The sequence below is a fragment of the Mastacembelus armatus genome, chromosome 4, assembly GCF_900324485.2.
Source record: "Mastacembelus armatus chromosome 4, fMasArm1.2, whole genome shotgun sequence".
Classification (NCBI taxonomy): domain Eukaryota; kingdom Metazoa; phylum Chordata; class Actinopteri; order Synbranchiformes; family Mastacembelidae; genus Mastacembelus; species Mastacembelus armatus.
Window position 1 is genome coordinate 1,228,892 of NC_046636.1, and position 25,555 is coordinate 1,254,446.

A 25,555-nucleotide genomic window follows, 5' to 3' on the forward strand; every position below is an offset into this window, starting at 1 on the left:
ACTAACAAGTTTAAAGTACAGCCTGTTTTATTATATAAGGTAGTTAAGGTCAGCTACCCAGCGGTATATAAAGTACTTCAAATTAGAAGTAAATAAGGTAGTTAAGGTCAGCTACCCAGCAGTATATAAAGTACTTCAAATTAGAAGTATATAAGGTAGTTAACGTCAGCTACCCAGCGGTATATAAAGTACTTCAAATTAGAAGTATATAAGGTAGTTAACGTCAGCTACCCAGCGGTATATAAAGTACTTCAAATTAGAAGTAAATAAGGTAGTTAAGGTCAGCTACCCAGCAGTATATAAAGTACTTCAAATTAGAAGTATATAAGGTAGTTAACATCAGCTACCCAGCGGTATATAAAGTACTTCAAATTAGAGGTATATAAGGTAGTTAACGTCAGCTACCCAGCGGTACATAAAGTACTTCAAATTAGAAGTATATAAGGTAGTTAACGTCAGCTACCCAGCGGTATATAAAGTACTTCAAATTAGAAGTATATAAGGTAGTTAACATCAGCTACCCAGCGGTATATAAAGTACTTCAAATTAGAGGTATATAAGGTAGTTAACGTCAGCTACCCAGGAGTATATAAAGTACTTCAAATTAGAGGTATATAAGGTAGTTAACGTCAGCTACCCAGCGGTACATAAAGTACTTCAAATTAGAAGTATATAAGGTAGTTAACGTCAGCTACCCAGCGGTACATAAAGTACTTCAAATTAGAAGTATATAAGGTAGTTAACGTCAGCTACCCAGCGGTACATAAAGTACTTCAAATTAGAAGTATATAAGGTAGTTAACGTCAGCTACCCAGCAGTATATAAAGTACTTCAGATTAGAGGTATATAAGGTAGTTAACGTCAGCTACCCAGCGGTATATAAAGTACTTCAGATTAGAGGTATATAAGGTAGTTAACGTCAGCTACCCAGCAGTATATAAAGTACTTCAAATTAGAGGTATATAAGGTAGTTAACGTCAGCTACCCAGCGGTATATAAAGTACTTCAAATTAGAGGTATATAAGGTAGTTAACGTCAGCTACCCAGCGGTATATAAAGTACTTCAAATTAGAAGTATATAAGGTAGTTAACGTCAGCTACCCAGCGGTATATAAAGTACTTCAGATTAGAGGTATATAAGGTAGTTAACGTCAGCTACCCAGCGGTATATAAAGTACTTCAGATTAGAGGTATATAAGGTAGTTAACGTCAGCTACCCAGCGATATATAAAGTACTTCAAATTAGAAGTATATAAGGTAGTTAACGTCAGCTACCCAGCGGTATATAAAGTACTTCAAATTAGAAGTATATAAGGTAGTTAACGTCAGCTACCCAGCAGTATATAAAGTACTTCAAATTAGAAGTATATAAGGTAGTTAACATCAGCTACCCAGCAGTATATAAAGTACTTCAAATTAGAAGTATATAAGGTAGTTAACGTCAGCTACCCAGCGGTATATAAAGTACTTCAAATTAGAGGTATATAAGGTAGTTAACGTCAGCTACCCAGCGGTATATAAAGTACTTCAAATTAGAAGTATATAAGGTAGTTAACGTCAGCTACCCAGCGGTACATAAAGTACTTCAAATTAGAAGTATATAAGGTAGTTAACGTCAGCTACCCAGCGGTACATAAAGTACTTCAAATTAGAAGTATATAAGGTAGTTAACGTCAGCTACCCAGCGGTACATAAAGTACTTCAAATTAGAAGTATATAAGGTAGTTAACGTCAGCTACCCAGCGGTACATAAAGTACTTCAAATTAAAAGTATATAAGGTAGTTAACGTCAGCTACCCAGCGGTACATAAAGTACTTCAAATTAGAAGTATATAAGGTAGTTAACGTCAGCTACCCAGCGGTACATAAAGTACTTCAAATTAGAAGTATATAAGGTAGTTAACGTCAGCTACCCAGCGGTACATAAAGTACTTCAAATTAGAAGTATATAAGGTAGTTACTAGAGAACCAAAGTATAGTCCTATATACTATATAATATATAATATAGGCGCCAACAAATGCACCTTTTTCCTGCTGTTTGTTGACAAAGAGACTGTTTCATGGCTTCAGTGGGTCAGAGGTCAGAACCACAGTCAGAGAGATGGGCTGTGGTGACAGGTCTACAGAGAAGATGGCCTGACTTGTTCTCCCACAACTACACAACTAACAAAATGTGATATTTCTTGGAATACGCTCAATACAAACTACAAACTAGTGAAAGCTTTATAGGTCACAGTCGTTTCAGCTTCCTGTCCTTCCCTAGCTCATTCTGCAGTGACCTGGTGATATGTAAAGGGGTTAAAAGAGAGAAAGCGTCTTTCTTTGCCCAAACTCCTTCTCTTTTGGTCACATTGCAGAGAAATGGCAGTAATCCCAGTTTTCAAAGGTGTCAGCAGTTGGTTCTCTTCCATCTTGCAGCTCCTGCCTCAGTCCCCTCTCCACCCTGTGAAAATATTGTTTCTCGCTGGTGAAACATTAGAATTGAACCATCAAATTGTTCAGTAAAGAGCCCGCTAGCTGCCTTCGCCCCCGCTGAGTGAGGCTGAGTGGAACGGGTCATCGGGGTCCCCCAAAAACCCAAATCTGCAACACAACCCCTGTCCAACATCTGTGGACCTCCTGAAGACTCCCCTTCACTTTAAGCAGTTTTCCACATTTATTGTCCCAGCGTCACAGATACATTCTCCATCAGCTCATTCAAACTCATGATGGACGTTATCCTGAGCTCAACATTCAGACCGTCGTTGTTTTTTATGGCGGCATCTTTCCATCAGTGGAAACTATTCTAGTGTACACAGAGTCCACGGTTCAGTGCTCGGCCCGTATGAGCTCATGGCTGAGTGTGGCCAAAGCAGCTGATGGAGCGGTGGATAATTCCTGCAGGACTGTGGTTTGGGCTTTTTTCTACAGGTTCTCAAAGGAACCTCGGGTTTACGCAGCAATCAAAGTAGATGCATGTGATGATGCTGGTGTTGTGCAAGTCCACACCTCAGGAGATCTGGCTCACAGCTCAGTTCACACACATCACAATCAGCCAGTTCAGTTCTCCTGTTCGGATGTTTTGAAACCAGCCCAGTCACTCCTGCACTCATAGGGTCATCGCGACTGCAGCTTCTCTCTTTGCTTCACAGAATATCAGCAATAAATCGAGCGGACGAGGCCTTTGCTGCTCACCCTCACATTCTTTAGTTGCAGACTGACGTGTTCAGGTCACTGCTCCTTTAACGCGGTCTGGCTTTATCTTAAATACGCCCATGTCTGATCCATAACTCTGTCCAGTGCTGGAGCCGAAAGCTAGATCCAGGCTCGTCCTGTTCTGTTTTCTGTGAGTGAAACATGTCGTTGGATTTGTTGTTCAGGACCAGGACCAGGGTCCTGTTCAACTGAATTAGATTTGAGACTTCAGGATTCTGTTCTTTAAACTAGCTTAACAAATGAGCTTCTGTCAGAGCTAGTGGTTTTAACCCCAGACCTGAAGGAGAATATAGAAAGTCAATAATAGGATGTAAGTGTAGGTACCATGGCTGCCTCCTGTGTTCTGGTTCCTTACATGTCCTCAGATTGTTAATGTTAACTGTGGTGTGGTTCGGGGCTGGTGGGGACAGAAAGTGGCAGCAGGTTCTGATCAACCAAAACAAAAAGATCTTGTCCAGCTGACAAACCATCTGTTGTTTTCTCTGCCGTGACGTCGACATCAACAACAGATATTCAGTTTTCTGCCAGGGAGGATCAGGTCCTCATCTGCCCCCCAGTGGAAACACTTTTTAATTCTCCTATAAGTGTGTGAACAATGACGCTGGCATTGTTGTCAACTAATGGATTGGTCCACACTAGGTCTGTGTAACACAAACTGATGAGAGTATGGTGCTTCCTTGTTTTTGCCCCTTGTTTTTGCGTGGCTCTGGTCACGCTCTTGGTGCTTCCTGCCCAGTTCATGCAGACTGGAGGTGGTTTCAGCGTGCTCAGCCCAAACAAAACAGATTTAGAGGAAAAGTGTTGCATGTGAAAAAAACAAATGCAGTGTGGAAAAGTGGAGAAAATCATCCAGGGATCTCCAGCAGTGAAAAGTTGACCTTTGGTAGGGAGCAGGTTCCTGCAGGGCACAGCCGACTGGCAGGTAACTAACAATCCCAGAAGCCTGAGCGCAGCCTGGCTCAGATCAGACCGGCCCTGCCTGCGCCAGCCAGTGTTGAGTAATGCTGTTAGTAAATACCAGGCCAATTATTGCTAACGAGAGCCTAATTGGAACCAGATGAGCATTTATTGAATTTGTCAGAGAAAGGTAGAGTGGAGATAGCTAATGAAGTGCAGCCGCTGGGCCAGGCAGCCAGGCACTGGGGAATGCATAATTCATCTGGCAGTGCCACACTGTTTTCCCATGTTTGTGGTTTTATACCCATTTAATTCTGCACAGACATTTTCAGCTGAAGGTAACAAGTCAGGAGGGGAAAAATCTGCTTCATTTGCCAACCAATATAATAATGCACTTCATTTCAACTCCACAAACGGTTTGACTCATGGGAAGGGAGCAGTCGAGGTGTCCCTCAGCGTGAAGTCCATCCAAAACGTTTGTGAAACGTCTCAAGTCTTCACTCGAGTCGAAGCCACGAAGTGTTGAACTGCTGTGCCGACGTCCTGCTGTGCTCACACAGATCTGAGCCACTAGTGGCTCAGGCCGACACTGGTGGCTCGGGCCGACACTAGTGTCTCAGCCTGACACTAGTGGCTCAGCCTGACACTAGTGTCTCAGCCTGACACTAGTGGCTCAGCCTGACACTACTAGCCTGACACTAGTGTCTCAGCCTGACACTAGTGGCTCAGCCTGACACTAGTGGCTCAGCCTGACACTAGTAGCCTGACACTAGTGGCTCAGCCTGACACTAGTGTCTCAGCCTGACACCAGTAGCCTGACACTAGTGTCTCAGCCTGACACTAGTGGCTCAGCCTGACACTAGTGGCTCAGCCTGACACTAGTGTCTCAGCCTGACACTAGTGGCTCAGCCTGACACTAGTGGCTCAGCCTGACACTAGTAGCCTGACACTAGTGTCTCAGCCTGACACTAGTGGCTCAGCCTGACACTAGTGTCTCAGCCTGACACTAGTAGCCTGACACTAGTGTCTCAGCCTGACACTAGTGGCTCAGCCTGACACTAGTAGCCTGACACTAGTGTCTCAGCCTGACACTAGTGGCTCAGCCTGACACTAGTGTCTCAGCCTGACACTAGTGGCTCAGCCTGACACTAGTGGCTCAGCCTGACACTAGTGTCTCAGCCTGACACTAGTGGCTCAGCCTGACACTAGTAGCCTGACACTAGTGGCTCAGCCTGACACTAGTGGCTCAGCCTGACACTAGTGTCTCAGCCTGACACTAGTAGCCTGACACTAGTGTCTCAGCCTGACACTAGTGGCTCAGCCTGACACTAGTAGCCTGACACTAGTGTCTCAGCCTGACACTAGTGGCTCAGCCTGACACTAGTAGCCTGACACTAGTGGCTCAGCCTGACACTAGTAGCCTGACACTAGTGTCTCAGCCTGACACTAGTGGCTCAGCCTGACACTAGTGTCTCAGCCTGACACTAGTGGCTCAGCCTGACACTAGTAGCCTGACACTAGTGTCTCAGCCTGACACTAGTAGCCTGACACTAGTGGCTCAGCCTGACACTAGTGGCTCAGCCTGACACTAGTGGCTCAGCCTGACACTAGTGGCTCAGCCTGACACTAGTGTCTCAGCCTGACACTAGTGTCTCAGCCTGACACTAGTAGCCTGACACTAGTGTCTCAGCCTGACACTAGTGGCTCAGCCTGACACTAGTAGCCTGACACTAGTGTCTCAGCCTGACACTAGTGGCTCAGCCTGACACTAGTAGCCTGACACTAGTGTCTCAGCCTGACACTAGTGGCTCAGCCTGACACTAGTGTCTCAGCCTGACACTAGTGTCTCAGCCTGACACTAGTGGCTCAGCCTGACACTAGTGTCTCAGCCTGACACTAGTAGCCTGACACTAGTGTCTCAGCCTGACACTAGTGTCTCAGCCTGACACTAGTGTCTCAGCCTGACACTAGTGGCTCAGCCTGACACTGGTGTCTCAGCCTGACACTGGTGGCTCAGCCTGACACTGGTGGCTCAGCCTGACACTGGTGGCTCAGCCTGACACTGGTGGTTCTGGTCACGCTCTTGGTGCTTATGTAAGAAGAGTGACATAACTACTCAAGGCCTGAAGAAGATGCACTGTAAAGTCATTTTACAGGAAGTTAAGTTTCATCTGCACAGAAAAACCTTTACCCATGTACTACAACTTTTAAGTACTTCTAATTTTCTGCCACAGGAACCAGGTCCAGGTTTTACAAACAAATTCATGGTCAGTTTAGAAAATATAGATTTAACCACGTGAATAATATCAGAAATCATTTTCCGATCATTTAAACTCTGGCTTTTATTTTTATACTTTACATATATTTTTCTCATAATACTTTTACTTTGATAAAATGTTCACTGCCAGTGTTTTAAAAGCTCAGTAACACAGCGTGTACTGTAATGTTAACCTGTGGACCTGATGAAGGATCGTTTTAAGTGACGAAGTTAGTAGAACTAAGACTTGAATGCTGCAGGAACAGCAGACAGAGTCGAGCTGGTGAAGGAGTTCACGGAGGCCGAGCTGAGCACAAACTGCTCCATATGTCGTCTCCGCTGCCAAACATCTTTAAACTGTATAGTCCGAAAATCGACATCGGCACATAAAGCATGATTAAGGCCTGTAACATGTAATCCTGAAGGTGAAGGAATATTTTCCAAACAAAAAAACAATCTCCCTGTCAGTGCTGCAGTCCAAGTGTTCTTTAAAAACCATCTACCAGAGTGAGAGAACCGTGAACCCACAGCCAGAGCACTGGGGTCGGCTCTGATTCACTCACTTTCTGAGGCGAGGTTGATGTGACCTCCGGACGACGCGCTCCTTCATCTCCCTTTTTACTTGTCCTCCCTCCATCCCATCATTTATTTGTGCTTCTGCCCCCGTTGCCCCAGGTCCGCCCCACCCCCACCCTCAACCCCCCTCAGAGCCACCTCCTTGTCTCATTACACAGTCACTTCTCTTGCTGATGGTTCAGTGCAGCGACTCCCTGGGGCTGCGCTCCCTGTCCCTTTGATTTCCAGACAACAGAAAGGAGGGCACACGTCCAGACTGCGAGCCATGTCGGCCCAGCGGTGCATTCATGTGCACGCTGTGCTTTACATGATATACGTGCACTGTACAATGTGCTGTGTGAGCTCATCCAACGTCTGCTCAGCCATGTGCACATTAATGCACAGAATAACTGTGTGTGTGTGTGTGTGTGTGTGTGTGTGTGTGCAGCTAATTCACAGCAACATGGCTGACGGTGAACACGTGCACACTTGGATTATATCGGCCCTGGATGCATAAACTTCATAATCTGATGAAGTTCAGCTGAAATGTTTGCGTCATAGTCCACGTCAACGTTCACACAGTGTTTTACATTTTCTCTGATTGCTGTCAAACACAGCACAGACGTTAGTTCGACCCTGACAGAAAGACAGAACCGTGCAGTCTGACATTGCTGACCAGCGACTGGCCGAAGCCAAAACTCTCTCCAACTCTTCTGTTTTTCCTGTGTGAACTACTGAAATTCAGTCCCATCAGTTTCTGGTTATAATGTCATATTGTTAAAAACATTATTTTAGTCAGATCTTCCAGGCATCGTTGTGGATTTGAGGGGCAGATGTTTATATATTTAGAGTCCAAGTGTTAAAAGTGCACAGACTGAAGCTTGTAAGATACGTAGGCTGGACTGTGTTTATTCCAGCATGTATGTAGAACACGCTTGTGTAATTAATCAGGAGGTGGAGTGGGTGGAGATTAACATCACATTCATCAGTTTTTAGGCTCATTAGCAGCAGCGTGTACACAATTCGTCACTTTGCTAAAATAATTCCATTGGGTTTTTCACCATTTGTTCCTCTACAGGAAGCAGTGCCTTCTTCAGTGACAGCAGCTGCCGTGTTTAGATTGTAGTATGTATCCTGATATATTTGTCTTTACATGGGAGGCACCGGAGAACAGTGTCCTCTGAAAAATCCTTTTATTTCCATCGCTGAGTCCTGACCTACAGGCTCAGTGTGGCGCCGACTCTCTTTTGTAACATCGCCATCTGTTGGACACATTGTGCATCACAAACTCAGGAGAAATAACAGGACACAGGTTAACAACAGATTCTAAAAACACAGATTTATCACTGAGATGCTGACTGTGTGTGTGTGTGTGTATGGAGTGTGTGTTAGTGTTTTATAAAGCTGTGTAAATTCAGACAGGCGTCCTCTTCTGCTTGTCATCTGGGCTTCATTCACAAACTGCGGCATTTCCTCTGCTAAAATGAAAAAGAACCACAAACTTTGTTCTGATGGTCTGTGTTTGTTGATCCAGCTCTGTCTCTCACCGTGAGCAGCAACAGCAAATCCGAGCGCAGGGCGAGAGATTAGGTTACACTGCTTCCCAGACACGGCAGTGGCCTCTATGGGAGGGTCGGCCATGACAGTTGGCAGTTGGTTCAGATTGGGACGAACTCGATACCGTAATTTAGATCTCCCATAAACACAGAAATGAGACCCAGGCCTACGCTCCCTCTGAAAAACAGCCTTGGGAAAACTGGGCATTCTGGCTGCAAAAGCCCTGCCCCGACTGCAACATGAAATCCATGCTCTCATGATTAGATGTAACGTGTTTGTCATTGCTTACACAAACTGATGGAAAGTATTTGCTTGGCCTTGCCCGTGCTGCCTGCATGTGCACAGAGCAGAGGCCTGGGAACAGGTAATGACTCGCTGTTTAGACACGCAGATGGTGCTGACTCCCTCTGCTCTCCTTGTTGTCTCTAAGCTCCAGCATGTGCCTTGATCTCAAGATGAATGAATTGTCATAATCAGGGTTTTCAACTGTTTGGGTGTGCGGTGGGGGATTTGTGCATATTTACGTGTACTGTTTCTGCGTTGGCTCATTACTGTGTGTGTTGACATCTCCTGATTAGCTCTGGCATCGGTGCCGAGCGAGAGGAGGTTTGTGGAAGATTAGCTTAGCATGATGGTTTCCTGTCCGATCTGCAGAAATCAAGTCTTTCCAGTCTGAGCGCCAACAGTCAGCAAACACGTGCACTGCATGAAAGATGTTTGAAAGTTCGGACACGACTTTTCTGCCAAATCTGCAGAAGAAAAAATGTGTTGTTGTGAAACGGCCAACACCAGGGCCAGAGGTGAAAGCAGTGCAGAGGATGCACAGTCACCAGCAGTCACTAGGAGCTTTAGACTCAAAGGCCTGTGGAATTAAACATCAGCTCCTGTCCATCTCCCAGGCTGCTGAACTAATACTCACACTCCACAGAAACCTGATAAAACACTGAGCACTTTAAATCAGCCCTCATTCTCATTCTGGACCCGTTTGGGGTCCATTGAGAGACTGTTCACTAAAACACTGACAGTCCAGGCTCATGGCTCATAAAGACAAGAATGGAAGTGGAGGAGCACCAGTCTGACTTATATCTGATGAGTTCTCATACACATGAAGGTTTTAAATGTGTGTCTGCTAAACCTCCTGCCTGACTGATGACCGACTGTACGAATCACACAGGAGAGGACGAGAAAGTTCAGTCAGACGTCTTCGTGACTGACAGAGATCATTGAGAAATGTTTCACCCTGTTTGTTCAGTCTGGTCTTGTGTTGTCACTGATGAGTGAGAGCAGGTGGAATAAGAACCAAACAGTGTGTTTGCTGTCATTCATTGTCCATCCATCATCTAGACCCACTTAGTCCTAACCAGGGTCTCAGGGATCAGCTGGAGCCTATCCCAGCTCTCTTTGGGTGAAAGGCAGGGGTCCACCCTGGACAGGTCCCCAGTCCATCACAGGGCCACATAGAGACAAACAACCTCACACACTCACACTCACTCCTATGGGCAATTTAGAGTCACCAATCAACCTGACATACATGTTTTTGGACTGTGGGAGGAAACCAGAGTACCTGGAGAAAACCCACACAAGCTCAGGGAGAACATGCAGACTCCACACAGAAAGGCCCCTGATGGGTTTCAAACCAGGAACCTTCTTGATGTGAGGCAACAGGGCTAACCACTAAGCCACCGTGTTGCCCTCATTTTCTGTCCTTGGACTAATTAATTAACGATTAATCATGATTGCACAGTGTTTTGGCCCCATGCTGCTGCATGCTCCACCTTCTCTGTTGACCTCAGCTCTAGTTTTACCCTCTAACCAACTCACTTTCATCTTTGTGGCGTTCCCCCCTCCCTCAGGCCCCAGATGAGGTCATTTCCTGTCTGGCTGACTCTCGGCGCTCACACCTCTGAATGAGGGACGATGGGGAGATGAAGCAGAGTTGGAAGGGCTGCTGTAAAGGAGTGCTGGGTGTCAGATTCCTGTCCAGAAAAAGCTGTTTGTTGGCTCAGATTGTGCTGCCTCTCACCTTTGCAGTTATTACTGAGGTACACATGCAGAGGTGAGGACTGTGTGTGCACGGCGCTGCACTCAGACACAGATATATGCATATGAAGACACACGGTGGCCCTGGTGGAAATCAATAAACGTGGGCATTAACACACAGGTTCCAGTGGCTTGGACGTGCAGCCATTAGCAGCTGCTGTGGTAACAGCCCCAGGAGCTGCCTGGGTCCAGGCCCTGCTCCCCTCTCTCCATCCTCCCCCTCTGGGAGTATCAGACTGCATCATCAGCTCAAAGTCTGGGCTGCGGGCCATCCGTCACAGCCTGTGCTCACTTCCGGGGGTCAGGTATCGCATGCAACCTGGGTCAGGAGGGGAACTGGTGCTGGAACATCTGATTCTCTTCCAGTGACTGAGCTCCCACAGTCCTGGAGTCACTTCCACCCTTTTAAAGTCAACCATCCAGGACACTTGGAACTGTCCGGCTCAGGTTGCACCTGAGTTTTTCTTCGTATGTCTGCTGAAGGTGCACTGTGGGATATAAAATACAGTCCCTGCAGTGATGGATGGGCCTGCTCGCTGATCAGCCTCAGAAAGCCTTTCAGTCAGGCAGCAGGGATAAATGACCCACCCAGACTGCACCAGATACAGGATTTATGACTGTCTGCGCCCCATGACACAGCTACGTGACATCAGTTGTGGTTAAAGCTGAAATAGACGGTTAATTCCACATAATCTTGTAGCTGTAACCTTTTACCATATGACTCTCCAAGAACAGAAAACCAAGCCAAGGCTGCTGCATTCAATCTGTTTGCTTTGTGTAACAAACAGCTGGGCTTAAGTCTTGGTCATTCAATTAAAAAAGGTCTTTAAATAGCTGTTTGTGTTGACGTGCATAGATAGTAGTGGTGCAGTAATAGGCTGGTGACCTGGAGAAACAGGCAGAATTAGGAAGGAGAGCGTCAGAGCCAGAACACTGGGAAAACAAAATGAGCCCGTACAGCTCGCTCTATGCTGATTTACAGAATAATCTGGGCTCCAAGACAAAAACGGTTGAAGGCCATGTTCTGCCTTTGATTATGAAGAGTTTTCAGGACAGGGGGACTCGGGGAGAGGTCTGTGCATGGACTGCTGAGAGGGGATGGGTTGGTGAGTGGAGACATGTGAGGCAAACAGGAGAGGATGGGGTGAGCTGTGTGTAACTACACTTGACAGGTGATTAGAGATGTTTCTAAACCCTGGATCTTCTCCCAACATCTACTTAACTTCATTAGTTGTGCAGGGTGGTTGAAAACTCAGTTTCAGTGCAGACATTTTCTGGTTTCCTCATGAAAGTGCGCTGACATGTCTCCTAAACGCTCCCTGCGATTTACCCGTAGAGTAAAAATTGGGTTTACTTGTTATTTATGCCTGCTGCTTCCTCCCAAACAGCCTTTAATGTGATTCCATTCAGAACTCCACGTCAGCCCGGATGATTTGCCGACAGGCTTCGGTTTCATACAAATGGAGGGTGCGTTTGATCCTGTGTTAGAAAGGAGAGTTGGCTCAGGCTGCGGCTCGTCCCCGCTGTGGAGAGGAGGCGAATAATCCACTTCCAGCTCGGGCCTCGCTCTGCAGCCACAGTCCTTATCTGAACGTCTGGAGTCAGTGTGTGTGTTAAAGAGGGTCAGATCCTGTTTTGCTTCATGCCTCTTGTCCTCTTGGCATCATTAAAGCAAAACAACATGGAAACACGGAGAGGGCTGCAGCTAAACACTGAGGCCAGCCAGGGTTTTTTCAGCTGTGTGACCAGTGAAACCACCGCCGCAGGCTGCGTGCTACACACTCGCCTTGACCTCCTCTTGACGTGCAACACGTTGAGTCTTTGCTGGTGTACGGTTTGCTTTTGGACATCATCAAACGGATCTTAGAGGGGTGGAAAATAAGCGTTGGTGTGCGCAGATCCATTTGGACTGAATGTGTCGATTTGTTGGAGTGTCCCAGTCAAAGCGTCGCACAGTTGGGAGAGTTTTGTTTGTTTTGCTGGGGTTTTCCACCGTATTGACGTTGGCAGACAGGCTGGAAAAGCCATCGAGGGCCTTCATACCAAAACCCTCCATCCATCGGTGCCGTTCCATCCCAGAAAACCCTGATGGGAGGCTGGCAGCGAGCGAACCGACCCTCCACTGCTGCCTCCTTCACACCACACCATCCTTCACTCAGTACAGCTGCTGCCACCACATCTGGGAATGATTTGATCAAAACCAAAGAGAAGGAAAGCGAGAGCAGGGAGACGAGGAGATGAGGCCTCCATTCGGTATCTTCCACTCTCTGTCATGTCTTCGTCTTTTTCCATCCTCTGCAGTGCCCATTGGACTCATTTACCAGTGAAGACTAAGGATTAGTCCTCTTTTGTTTTGTTGCCTGGTGGATTGAACAAACTGAGTCCACTGCCTGCACATTGTTGGATTTGACAAGTTGCTTTATCAGACACATTGTTGGTGCTCACTCAACATAAATAGATGGATAGTACCACAATCAGAGCTGAGCATCAACAAGCAGAACTGTTTCATAACAATATATTAATGGGATATTAACTGGAAGTTTTGCTCCCAGTCCAGGCTGATGTCATCCAGTAGTTGATGACATCACTTGGTGTCTTGGACCAGTTGGGTTGTTCCCTGTGTTTCCTCTCTGCAGCTTTCCAGGCTTTAGATTTTCTGCTTGATAAATTTCCCTAATAAATAAATCTCAAACAGGGAGCTGTGTTTTCTCTGAACGTCAGCCCACCTGTTCTGTGCATCATTATGAGCCTTGTGGTGTGAGGAGAAATGATTATTCACTGGAAAATAAGATGAAAATAAATACGGCTCCATCTCTGAAAATAAATTGGGTTATTTTACACGCTTGTTAAAAGTTTCTTGATGTATTTAGCTTCAGTTTTTGTGTGAGAACAGTAGCACGTGGCCTCCTCTCTCTTGTTGATCTATTTAAAGGGTGCAGTAACGTAATCTGTCGTAGGCAGTTTGGCATCAAGGATCATTTTATTATGAAAATTTGCAGTGATCCACAATTATATAGATTTAGTGTGTGTGTGAGTGTGTGTGTGTGGTCAGATTTAATGTGGCTCAGTCTCTGCCAAACGGACTAATAACAGGAGTGTGACCTCTGCAGTCTGCATTCACCAGCAGTGATTTAATGCTCATAATGCTATTGTGTTACAGTCAATATAGAAACAGTGGGTTTGTATTTGCAGCTACACACTCAGCTTGTCTACACACACACACACACAAGCACACAGGCACACACACCAGTGCAGTGTCACCAGTTACACGACCTTTAAATGTGCAGGTTTAAAGCAAATGTCTGAAAATAGAGCAACAGAAAATGTATGAAGGTTGAAGCTGCTGACTCCTCAGGACCTTCATTACTGCCTGCTGAGGTTTGGAGCATGTCTAGTGACCAACACGTTCTTCCTCTGTGTGTGTGTGTGTGTGTGTGTGTGTGTGTTGGGGGGGGGGTCGGCTCCAACTGACCTACAGGACCCAGAACATTCATGGCCTAGATCAGTCTTTGCCGCCCTGTGTAAATACAGATACACCAGCTCCTTCTTAGACAAAATGAAATTATTTGAGATTATTATTTAAGAATCAAGTATTTGTTGGCCCTTAGTGTCAGTAAACAGGTCTCTATGTTAGGTCTCTGTACAGACCTGATGCTCACACTAGTTATTTCCCCAGTATCCAGGTGTAGAGCGTAAAGAATGCTAAGCCAAGCTAACCACATCCTGATCGTGATTTTTATCTCACAAAGTGCTGAAACATACAATTAGGCCATTACAGAATATTTCAAGGTGACCTGGCTTTAAAGTGTATTTACCTTTAGCAGCATCTGGTTGCTCTGCTGTGTTCAGTGCATTAGTTTTCCTTCTTCTGTCCCTGATTCTAATTAGCTCCCAGGGATATTTTTAGTGGCTCTTGACGATTTAATTAGGTTTACAAATGATCATTTCTAAGCGCCGTGTCTACCGTGGAGCGTAGCAGCACAATAAACACAATCAGACATTCTCCCTGCAGAATTTCATTAGGGCCTTGGCACTACCAGAGAGCAGGGCTGGAAAATGTCGACTTAGCTGGCATCAAGGAGCTCCTGTTACCGGTAAAGGGGGAAAACTCCCAGCGCTCTGCCAATCCGGAGCGCGCGCACACACACACACACACACACACACACACACACACACACACACACACACACACACACACACACACACACAAACACAAACACACACACACTCACACACTCACATGCAAACTCCCAATTACACTCATACTCCTGCAGAGCTGGTTGTGAAACCTTTCTCGACACAAAGACGAAGCAGAAGGCAGGGCTGAGTAAACTGTAATGGTGGCCGCCTGCTGTGCTGCCCCAGCAACAAAACAGGAGTCAATGGTGCATGTGAATGGGCAGAAATATGGGAAGGGATAGTGGAAAATATCCTCATTTATTTCAGGCCTTAATAATTTCTGATTCTAATAACAGGGATCAGAGTTTGTCCATGAGTAACGAGATGCAGTGGGGTGGAAGTTAGAGCGGCGAGAGCCTGGAAAAATGTCCTAATGCTCCTTCTTTTCCTACTTTTCTAGTATTGGATGATGCTGCGAAGCTGGAAAAGTCCTGCAGAATTAGGATGATTTCATTTCAGGGGCATGTTGTGCTGTAATGGACTCAGTTGTTTCTCTGTGTGACCTCTGGATGAGCGGCTGCGGTCGGCGTCTCTTTTCCAGCTCTTGTCGGCTTCAGCCTGGTCTTTGGTTTTCGGTGTGGGAGATGAACGTTCTGGCTTATTATCACGTGTGTGTGTGTGTGTGTGTGTGTGTGTGTGTGTGTGTGTGTGTGTCTGTCCACTTCAGTCATTCATCACCTCTTACAAAACACACCCCAAAGCAGATGACAGCCCAGAAATGTCTTCTAGGTGATTTTTGGAGAACTGTTCTGGTTCTGTGTTTGCAGACTCTGTCAAATTGAGGTTGTTGTAATATTTTGTCATCAGCAGTGTATTTCTGGTTCTTTCTCCGCTCTCACTAGCGGTTATAGCTGTGGATAATGTCTTCAGGAGTCAGTCAGTGCGGCTTTAATGGGTTCTCTCTATACTGGTTCCAGTCCATACAGGCGGTGTCGATGGGGCTGAGGTTGCAGATTGGTAGGAGGTTGCAGGCTCAGTTTACAAATGCACAAGTTTCCCAGTAACGTCAGTGTTTGTGGGTCGGGTCAGGTCGGGTCGGGTCGGGTCGGGTCGGGTCGGGTCGGGTCGGGTCGGTGTTGTGTGGTGCAGCATCGTGTCACTGCAAAGTCAGACTGGTGAAGAGAGTCCTGATGCTGTGAGCATGAGAATATCAATAAGACCGTTCTTTTTCAATTGCCGTCAGTTTTCATGAATGATCACTAGTTAAAGTCGTTTATCAGGCAGAAATGTCCAAGTGTCTCTGGGTCCAGCTCCTCAGATGTGACGGTTTGTTTTGGTTTTGATCCTTGTAACTGAACATCTGTGGCTTTGGGACTAGTAGTGGTATCGGCAACAAACCAAGACGTCTGAATATGTCACCAAATAATGATGGACTCCTCTGTGCTATTTTCTGTAAAAATAAACATCTGATTTATTGATAATGGATCAGAAGTTTGCCTGGATCTTTTTCCCACAGCTTCACTTCTGATCAGTCTGAAAACCTGCCGTGTAAATCTCAAGTATTTAGGTTTTTTTATGTCAAACAAAACATGTCAGAACTACCACAGGGTAACTTAACGCTTTTCTTCACTGGCAAATTACATGTCCAGTCACTTTTATACTATCAGTTAATTCAGGTCACAGTCTGTGGTGTTTTCTTACCACAGCAGTTCCAGAGAACATCAAGAAACGCTGCTCTAGACCAAAGAAAGCAACAAATGGTTTCGAAAATGGGCTTGAATATATTGTGATTGCGCTAAAACTGGGCATTACGCTGCTCTTTAAAGGTTTGTTCCTCATTTTCCAAGACAAGGTTCTGCACCAGTGCTGATTTTTCTCCAAAATCCTTCTGTAATTCATCTGTCTGAAGAGTCCAGTGTAGCCAGGTTATTAGATTTAAATCCCTACTTTTCACAAATTTTACCTTCTTGTTGCCATGTCTCATGAGCTGTAATTTATTTGTTAGCATATGGGATAAAATGATGGAAAAAAAAAACTCTCTCGTAAGAAAAATGACAGCTATCGTTGTTTTATTGATGGATATGGGCCCTATGAGAAACAGATGTGTGGTTATTTTACACACATCCACAGTTGTAATTTTGCGGTTTATATTAGTGTTGCACAAGCTTTTAAAGGAAACACCAAAAAACGTGATAGACAGGGGACACACAAACCAAAGTGAGTTTAAACTCCATGCAGGTTTGAATCTTAGCACAGGGTGTGTGTGTGTGTGTGTGTGTGTGTGTCTTTATTTCTCTGTAGAGGCTCCACATCTGCAGCAGAGTAGCTCTGCATGTATGTGAATACAACATGTTTTCCTGCGTTCAGACACTTCTCGTGTGCAGCTGTAATCTGCAGTCGGTCTCACGCTGTGTGCCAGCACGTTGGACGGGCCTGCCTGTGCGCTCAGCGGCTCCCAGCGCAGCATTCCTCACTAACGGACGCAGGCCAGCGCTTCTTTAAATAGCTGCTGGATCGCTGCATTTCTGCCCGAGAGCTGCAAAGACGTTTGGAGTCTGGGCTCAGGTGGAGCGTTAGTGCCTCTCTGTGGTCTGCACCAGTCTCAGCTCATATGGGTTCAGAAACAGGAATCACAGAGTGGTCTCATTGCCCTGGATCTGCTTCATGTTCTTCAGGAGAGGTCTGCAAGGAGTTTCTAACTTTCTAACACAAATTTGAAATCTTTAAATGCACAGTAAAGGAGCCTTTTGTTAGGTTAATGAAACGTCTTTAGACATTCAGCTTACATAAAGACATTATTATTGTGCAGTTAGGATCCACCAATGGGTGTCAGGACCCTACAGGCCTTAGAAGAGCCTAATTTAACCCAGAGATGTGTCCCCCTCCCACAAAATACAAAGATCAACACTTTGGAGGTGCACGTCTTCTGTTTAATGTATGTTCATTCAGATGTTTCCAAACACTTTCTGAGTTAGAAACCACTCGATACTATGATATTTTCCATCAAGGACAAATGGAGGCGGTGAAAGGGAACTATTCTGGGACCACTGTTCCACCCTGTCCTCCTTTAACAGGAGATTAGTGATGTTTTCAGCAGCTGCCCTCTATAGGCCTCGCTCTCATCGAATCGTTAGCTCATACGCTGATGGGCTCTGTTAGTTTTGTATAACAACACTCCACTGGTCCGTCTTCTTTAATGGTCTTATAGTCAACATCCATGCAGCTTGGTGCTGTCAGTGGTCGAGGACTGGCTGCTCAAGCTTCTGATAAAAACCTAAAAAATAAAAGCACAAGAACAAAATGCCTTTCAGAATAAAGACATTTTCTTCATTTCATAATTTATTCATAACGCACATTTAAAAACAACCCAAGGTTGACCGAAGTGCTGTACAGATCACAGAAATAAAAAATAAAACATACAACATACAACAAATATAAAGTACAAAGTAGTAAGATAAGAACCCGAAGTGAGAAAGTGTGTTTTAGGTTTGGATTTAAAGCAGGAGAGTGAGGACTTTCTGATTCTGATTTGAACCGTCACCGTCATGTTCAAGAACTAAACGACTACAAGTATTTGAGGATGGAGAGGGAAAACTTATGGTCATGGTCCAAAGAAAGGAAGGCATGCAAACATCCAAACACTCACTTCCTGTGAGGTGTTGAAGCAGCATCACACCACACTCTTCTCCTTTCCTGCTCGGAGACATTATGGGGTCATTTGTCAGGAAAACAGCCCTGGTCAAGTCTCCCACACATTTATGAGTCTGAATGTTAAGGGGCTTGCACAGCAGCTCAGCACTGCTTATCAACACACACACACACACACACACACACACACACACACACCTCTCCTGGCTCAGATTCTTGGCATGACTTCCTCAGGGTAAAAAAGGAAACATCCCCCTGCCCCTCCCAGCTCCCAGAATCCCCTGCTGGCTGCCTGTGTGCCAAACGTGACCCTCCTGTACCAAACCCACAGTGCGAGAAGCTCACGTCCAGTTTGTGTTCTGCCCACTGTTCTGTTCTTGTTCCTGCCTGCAGCAGGAGAGATCAGAGACCTGGGTGTGTTCTGTCCCTTCAGCACAGCACTCTGCTCCTCTTCAGCCCTGTCCTTTCACATACTAGGCCGAACTAAATGGGGGGCCGCCATGCCCCCTGCGAAAGAGCCACCTATCATCATGTCTAACTCTGGTTTCCGTGGTTACCGCACTATCTCGCAGCACCTGAACGACCTGAAGAAGGAGAACTTCAGCCTGAAGCTCAGGATCTACTTCCTGGAGGAGAAGATCCAGCAGAAGTTTGAGGAGAGCGGCGATGACGTGCACAAGAGGGTGAGTGAAAAATCCCTGTATGAATGAAGAAACTAATGACACATGCAGGAAGTTATTCAGAAACAGCTGTGCATGAACTGCCTTGTGTGTGATTTGCTGTTGTACTGCAGCTGCAACACAGAGGTGCAGGTTTGTGTTCCGCAGTAACTCCTTCTGTCATCGGCTGCTCTGCAACACTTCACGCAAACCGTCACTCAGAAGTTTCTGCTGAGTCTGTAGCACAGTTAAGGTTTTACTCAGTGCTGAGCAGGTGCTGCGCCTCTCGGCCTCCGGGGGCCCAGGTGAACCGGAGACCTGAACCGTATTTGGTTTCCTGTTTACATGTCGTCTCGTTTTACAGCAAACTGTCAGAGTGCATGGGCTTCGTTACAGCAAGAGCAGAAAGCTGTTCTGGATGTTCTGTACATGTGTGGTGTGTTTACAGGGTGAGCTCATGCTGATGAGCTTGTCAAGTCATTTAGGGGATGTTTGTTTTCAGTGCTAAACAGCAGAAAATCAGACGGAAAATAATCCTTGTGTGGTTTTAGCAGTTTTCTCTTTTTGTTTTCTAATTCATCTGTGGCCCCACTGCCTGAAACAAAGCCCACAGTGTATTTGGGTGCTTTTAATTTTCCTTGAGCCGCAGCACCTGTTTACTGTAAGCTCCCCACAGTCTCATCTGCACCTTAAATATGCTGCTGTCAGGACACACACTGGCCCCTGCAGTCTGACCTGTTTTCCACTGGCCACTACACTGACCCACATTAAGTTACCCTGCATGCCTGTGTGCACAGGTACTTTCTCCCTGTAGGCACGTTCACATGTGGACTATGTGTACAGTATGAGTAGGAGCAGCTCTGTGCACCTGTGTCGTCTGTCAGTAACTCACTCAGGCTGATTTATAGAAAAATAAATGAGCGACTGGCGGCCAGTTCGCCCAGTTCAGCCCAGTTTGTTGCTGCCTTCAGAGCCAAGAGTTAAAAGTGGAGGTGTTGCTGGGTGCAGGGGGACAGGGGGAGGGGAGAGTGCTGGATTTGACCCTGGGCTGCATGAGGAGACAGATACAGCAGGTGCTCAATCCCCAGCAGATATTTATAAACCTACTGGGCTCCCAGAGATACAGGTCAGCACGTGCAGGAGTCCAGAAGGAAAAAAAACTCTGACAAGGGTTTACTTTATGCTGAAATGCCTCGAGGTGCATTCTTATGCTAATAGCACACTGTCTTTAAACCATCAGCTCCTTGATTGATTGCCAAAGTCGTCACGATTAACAAATGTGTGATTCTGTATTTCACTTCTGATTAGTTTGTCCTGATTGATGCAGTAGGTGCATGTAGAGTCTGGACTGGACTGTGGGTTAGTTGATCCTCTGGGTTTGTCTCTTTAATTATGTGTAAGTCTGACAGTCTATATTAATTCTGTGTGTAAATACATCTGTATATGTAAAACTACAGGCTTAATGAAAACTTTTGTCACCATCATCCAGTCGTTTTAATCTAGAATCACCTGATTCTCTGAACAAAACACTCGGAGAAGTTTACAATGTGCTTTTCCTTTTAATCTGTGGCGGCTTGTCCTGTTAATCTTGTTCTGTTTGGATCTGTTTTTCAGAACATTGAGCTGAAGGTCAAAGTGGAGAGTCTGAAAAAGGAGCTTGAGGACAAAGAGCAGCTTTTGGAGAAAGCACTGTGAGTATGTGACGTCCTGCTGCACAGACGACTGTTGTGTCTGCAGCAAATCGCTCACTCAGAGTGTAATGAATCTGTAGAGCAGGCGAAAAAATATATTCAGAAGTGGTTTCAAATATTCAGCTGCTCGGTCTGCACAGAGTTGGTGCCTTTAGGGAAAAGTGCCTGAGAAGTACAAAAACAGCTTTTCACTGCTGGTTTGATTATTTTTAATGAGTCCATCAGTACATCAGAGCCCGGTCGCCCCTGGGACCAAGCCTTCACTCACCTGGCCCTCACCACACGGACTGAGCTCTGAGGAACGCCGTGTAGGAGCTCGGTGCTAAAACGGGACACAGGATGAAGGGGTGAGGAGGTGAAGAGGGGGTGAGGGACCCAGGGTGGGTTTGTTTTGAAGGGGGACGGTGTGCAGGGCAGTGGTGCCTTTTGGTTTGTTGTGTTGCTGAGTCTGGAACTATTTGAGCTCCGGCACCTGTCTGGTTGGCAGCTGTCCCCCCTCAGTGGATCGGTTTCTTCAGCTCCTCTGCTCTGCCAACCAGGGTGTGGACTCTGGCTTATCCTCTGCCAGTATGTTTCAACTGATTATCCACAAATATCTAAGGCGAAGACCCCAGTATTTACAGTGTGCTTAGGTGGGTTGTTGGTTCTTGCAGGAGCAGGACATTAATGACTGTAAATGTACGGCGTTAGCTAAAAGGCTAATGGGGAACTAGGTCATGGCCAGATAAACAACTTCAGGAGGTAAAATCATCATGTGGACAATGCAAACTGTGTAAAAGTAGTGAGAATGATTCTGCCTGAAACATGTCACACACACACTGACACACACACACACACACACACACTGACTATTGCACAGAATCTCCACACTCATGTTGCTCTATCCCCTGGATGTGTTAACAGGCACAACACAACTGCTTTAAAACCTGGACTAGGATCCAGACTTCAGGTTGTTTTCAGGCTAAAGCTCCTGCTACACTTCTGTACGTGAAAACTGTTAAAAAAAAAACTGATCTGACTGAATATTTACCTGCAGGATCCACACAGGAACAACACCATCAGCCTCATTTCAGTGTTATTATTGACTACAGGCTGTAATTAGTTCAGTCAGTCACTTTAGCACTTTGTCAAAACTAGGAGAAGGGCCAGAAGTCTGAGTCTCTGTGGAGAGGACATGTGGAGGATGGAGTGGAGTTTGGGGTCAGTGCTGAGGCGTTTCCCTCCGTCTGTGCCCTGTTTCATAAATAAACTCTGTGTCCACAGTTTATCGTCAGAGTTATTAACAGAGCCTGACTGATAGATGTGAGTGTGAGCCTCTGGCTGTCGGAGCTGCTGAGCGGTGGAGCAGTGACAGACTGGCTTCATAATAACCTGCGCCCCGTCACTCTCAGGGCGTCCAGAGACATTTTTTTCTCCTGAGGTTCACTCTTTCATTTCCTGTTCCAGGTGTTTCTTTGTCTTTCAGTGTGAAATTTCAAAAACACGTCAACACATTTCAACTCAGGTTCAAATGTGGTGCAAACAGAGTCGGACAACGAGCTGTTTGTTTTTACTGCGGATGCAGATCTGTGGCATCAGTACGGGGCCATTTCTAACCTGGTTTTACAGGAGAAAACCTGGTCTGGAATCCAAAGGGCCTCTGCTAACATCATATTAACCTGAACATACTGTTGTGCACACAAACAGCACTTATTTAAAGTGAGGCTGCTGACCAGACTGGCTCCTCCTCACCACCTTTATCACGGCCCAGCAGCAAACCCTCGGCAGCACTTAGTGTTTGGACAATCTGAGTTCTCTCTAGTTCGGTTTGTTCCAGTGGGTCTTCAGTCCAGAGAACGGAGGAGTTTTACAAACCAGCTGGTGCCAGACGCAAAACGTGTAAGATGAGTCTGTGATGAAACCAAGGCCGAACCAAAGTGCTCTGTGCAGGGATGTGTGACCTGACAGAGAACAGAGAGGTCAGAGTGTTTCAACACAGGAGGAGCGACACTTTCCGACCTCGTGAGCTGGAGGATTTCTGTATTTAGTCGTCTTTGAAGGTTCTTTGTGGACGTGGAGCAGACATCAGTCACTGCTTTAAATAACACCTGGCAGCTTGTCTTGTGTTTTGAGACCAGATGTTTTGTGCTTGAACTGTGCATTTTATTTTGTGGCTTCCTGTGTACAGTAATTACTCTCCACACACTGGCGTCCCATAGGTCAACAGCAGATAGCCTGTCCAATCAGAATGAAGCAGAGCTGCAGCGTCGCCTGGCGGAGCGGCAGGAGGAGATCAGCCACATGCAAGAAATCCTGGAAACCAAAGTTCAGCTGCTGCAAGAGGTGCACACAGAGACCCCCACTGACGCTGACAGAAATCAAAACCATCTGCAGTTGTTTGTTAGTCAAGATGCGCAACATTATCTCTGACACAGTTTTGCGTTGGTTGGGTGTAAACCAGCAGTGACCAGCTTTTCCTCCCTGTGCTCAGGAGGCCTCGCTGGCGAGAGCTGAGGCTGAACGGATGGCCTCGCTGGCGGACTCTGAGGCCCAGCGCTGCCTGGCTCTGGAGAGAGAGATGGTGGAGAGGATGGAGGAGAGCGGAGGCTCAGGTGGACCGATCAGCCAGCAGGCCCTGGCCGACAAAGACAGGTGGATTCAACCGGCACTTACAGGGAAAAGGTCACAGTGGAAACGTTCATGTTTTAAACACTTTAAACAAACTCTGGGTCCAGATTCTGAAACACTTTGATTAGTTTATTATTGAGAAGTCGCTTTGGGCGATTGTTGTAGAATGACTGTTACTCTTATTACTCTGACAGTCGTAACTCTGTAACAGGCAGAGCTCTCTCTCCTCCTTTCCCTCAGGGTGATCGAGGAGCTGACACAGCAGAAACATTCACTGGGTCTCCGGGTCGAGGAGCTCGAGGTCAAAGTTCACAACCTCTCCTCGCCTGCCAAGAAGAAAGAACGGGGAGCTGAGGTATTTCTGCCCCGTCTACACCTCTGCTGCATTTACAAACCAAAGCCAATCAGTAACACATCTCAGACTGAGCTACAGGACAACGGGGCCTGTGTTTATGAACAGGGAGAACCTCGTGTCTAAGGAACCACTTGACATCTGAATGGGAAGAACAGATCAGGTGCTCATAGCTCAAATGACATGTCCAGTGTCCACATCAGGGGCAGCAGGATTTAACCTACAGTCTGTCAGTGACATTATTCTCTAAGGTCTTTGCAGTTTTCACATATTTTTCTAAGTTACAGTTTAAACCTCCTGTAGATATTTAACATGAAAATGGGGATGTAGTGACAGGGAACTGGTCAGAATGGAAACAGAAAGAAAAGTGATCTGAAACAGGAAGGAGGGAAGTGGAGCAGCCACGTCCGACACACGCAGACTGTAATGAAGGCGGTGCAGCACCTCAGACAGAAAGTGCAAACAGAATCAGGGGCAGCTTTGCTCCTGACGGGTGAGGCCTGGTTCAGAAAACACTTCATCGTTCACTGTTGATCCAAACGTCTGATTCTGTGTGGCTGTCACCCCCACACACAGTCACCAGACACAGTGTAGAGTCAGAGGACAGGCAGAGACCTCAGTGACCAGGTGAGCCAGAGTCCCCCCCCAAACACACACACACACACACACACACATCCCTGCCCTTCTCATGCTGGCTCAGACCCCAGACTGGACTCAGATATCGGGCTGTTTTTAAATCCACATGTGGGTCAGTGGATCTCTGGCAGAGCAGGAGAGCTGCACATGACAACATGTGCACATGGGGCCGACATGAACTTCCCTCTATGGTTATTTCTTCAGTCACTAGAGAGGATTACTGCCAGGAGGACAGTACTACTGTCAAACATACTCTGAACGCCACTGTAGCTCATTTATTTTTAGCTTTAATGAGCACTCCCCTCACCTGACACTTGTTTTTATTATAAACCCACATGTTAATAAAAACAATGGAGGTCGGGGCTGAAAGAATAAAAGTCCAAAGAGCCTTTACTGCAGTAACAGTAGAAATACCACGGTGTAAAATCCTTTGTTTCATGTTAAAGTCCTGCATTCAAAATATTTACTGCAGTATCAGTATCCAAACCTCGTTTTCTGTGTAAAGTGTGTTTCCTCCTGTTTCTGCAGAGCGCTGAGGAGAGGCTGGTCCAAGCACAGATGCAGGTAAGGAAAATATTCACTGACCTGTAGTGTATCTGTGTATTAGCAGTACTGCATGTGTGTTTAAGGTGGAATGCCTCTCTGAATTCCTCCTCTCTGTTCATAGAGAGAGAGCGCCACCTAGTGTCACCTACACTGCACAATCTGACAAACCAGGACAATCAGGGACTTTTCAATATGTCACAGTTTAAAATCAGCATGAAATGAAATCATCATGTTTGGAACTGAACTAATTCAGACTGAGCTGTTTCTGCAGTAACTGTAGAAATACCACAGAGTAATATCCTCTGTTCCAAGTAAAAGTACTGCACTCTGAATGTTAACTACCTTATATACTTCTAGTTTGAAGTACTTTTTTTACTGCTAATCCTTTATTACTTTTACTTATGCTACATATTCTAAAATACATTAGCACAAACCAGCTAAAGCCTGGGGTTTTGGGGGCCCTGGACTCTGCCTGATAGGCCCCACAGCTCCTGCCCTCGTATCGCTGCTGCTCGTGTTGCTGTCTCTAATATCAGGTCAGGATCAGGGTCGATGCAGAGTCAGCTCACATGTACAGTACAGTCCTGTGAACGCAGCCTCCCTTTCTCCGTTGATGCCATTTCTCATTACAATCAGCTCCCTGGCTGCTGCACAGAGGCTGGTTTCAGGCGGCCGCAGCAGGAATCGGTTGTTTACTTGGCAACCCAACAAGTGAGACGTTTGAGAAGAAAATCAGTGGAGACATCTCTCCTTTCTGCGGTCCTTTCTGTCACACTCGGCTATTTCTGCCACTCTG

General features: G+C 46.1%; 1 protein-coding gene across 2 annotated transcripts in view; it reads left to right on the top strand.

Annotated features, from left to right (window-relative positions):
- pde4dip (phosphodiesterase 4D interacting protein) overlaps positions 1-25,555 on the top strand; it is a 69,481-nt gene that overhangs the window by 15,914 nt on the left and 28,012 nt on the right. Inside the window, exons 4-9 of one of the 2 annotated variants that reach the window (XM_026323172.2) lie at positions 18,841-18,951; positions 20,542-20,618; positions 22,817-22,997; positions 23,089-23,249; positions 23,466-23,580; positions 24,742-24,777. In XM_026323172.2, the coding sequence (XP_026178957.1) occupies positions 18,841-18,951; positions 20,542-20,618; positions 22,817-22,997; positions 23,089-23,249; positions 23,466-23,580; positions 24,742-24,777 (681 nt within the window). The remainder of the gene's footprint in view (positions 1-18,840; positions 18,952-20,541; positions 20,619-22,816; positions 22,998-23,088; positions 23,250-23,465; positions 23,581-24,741; positions 24,778-25,555) is intronic. The other variant, XM_026323173.2, reaches the window with a different exon arrangement.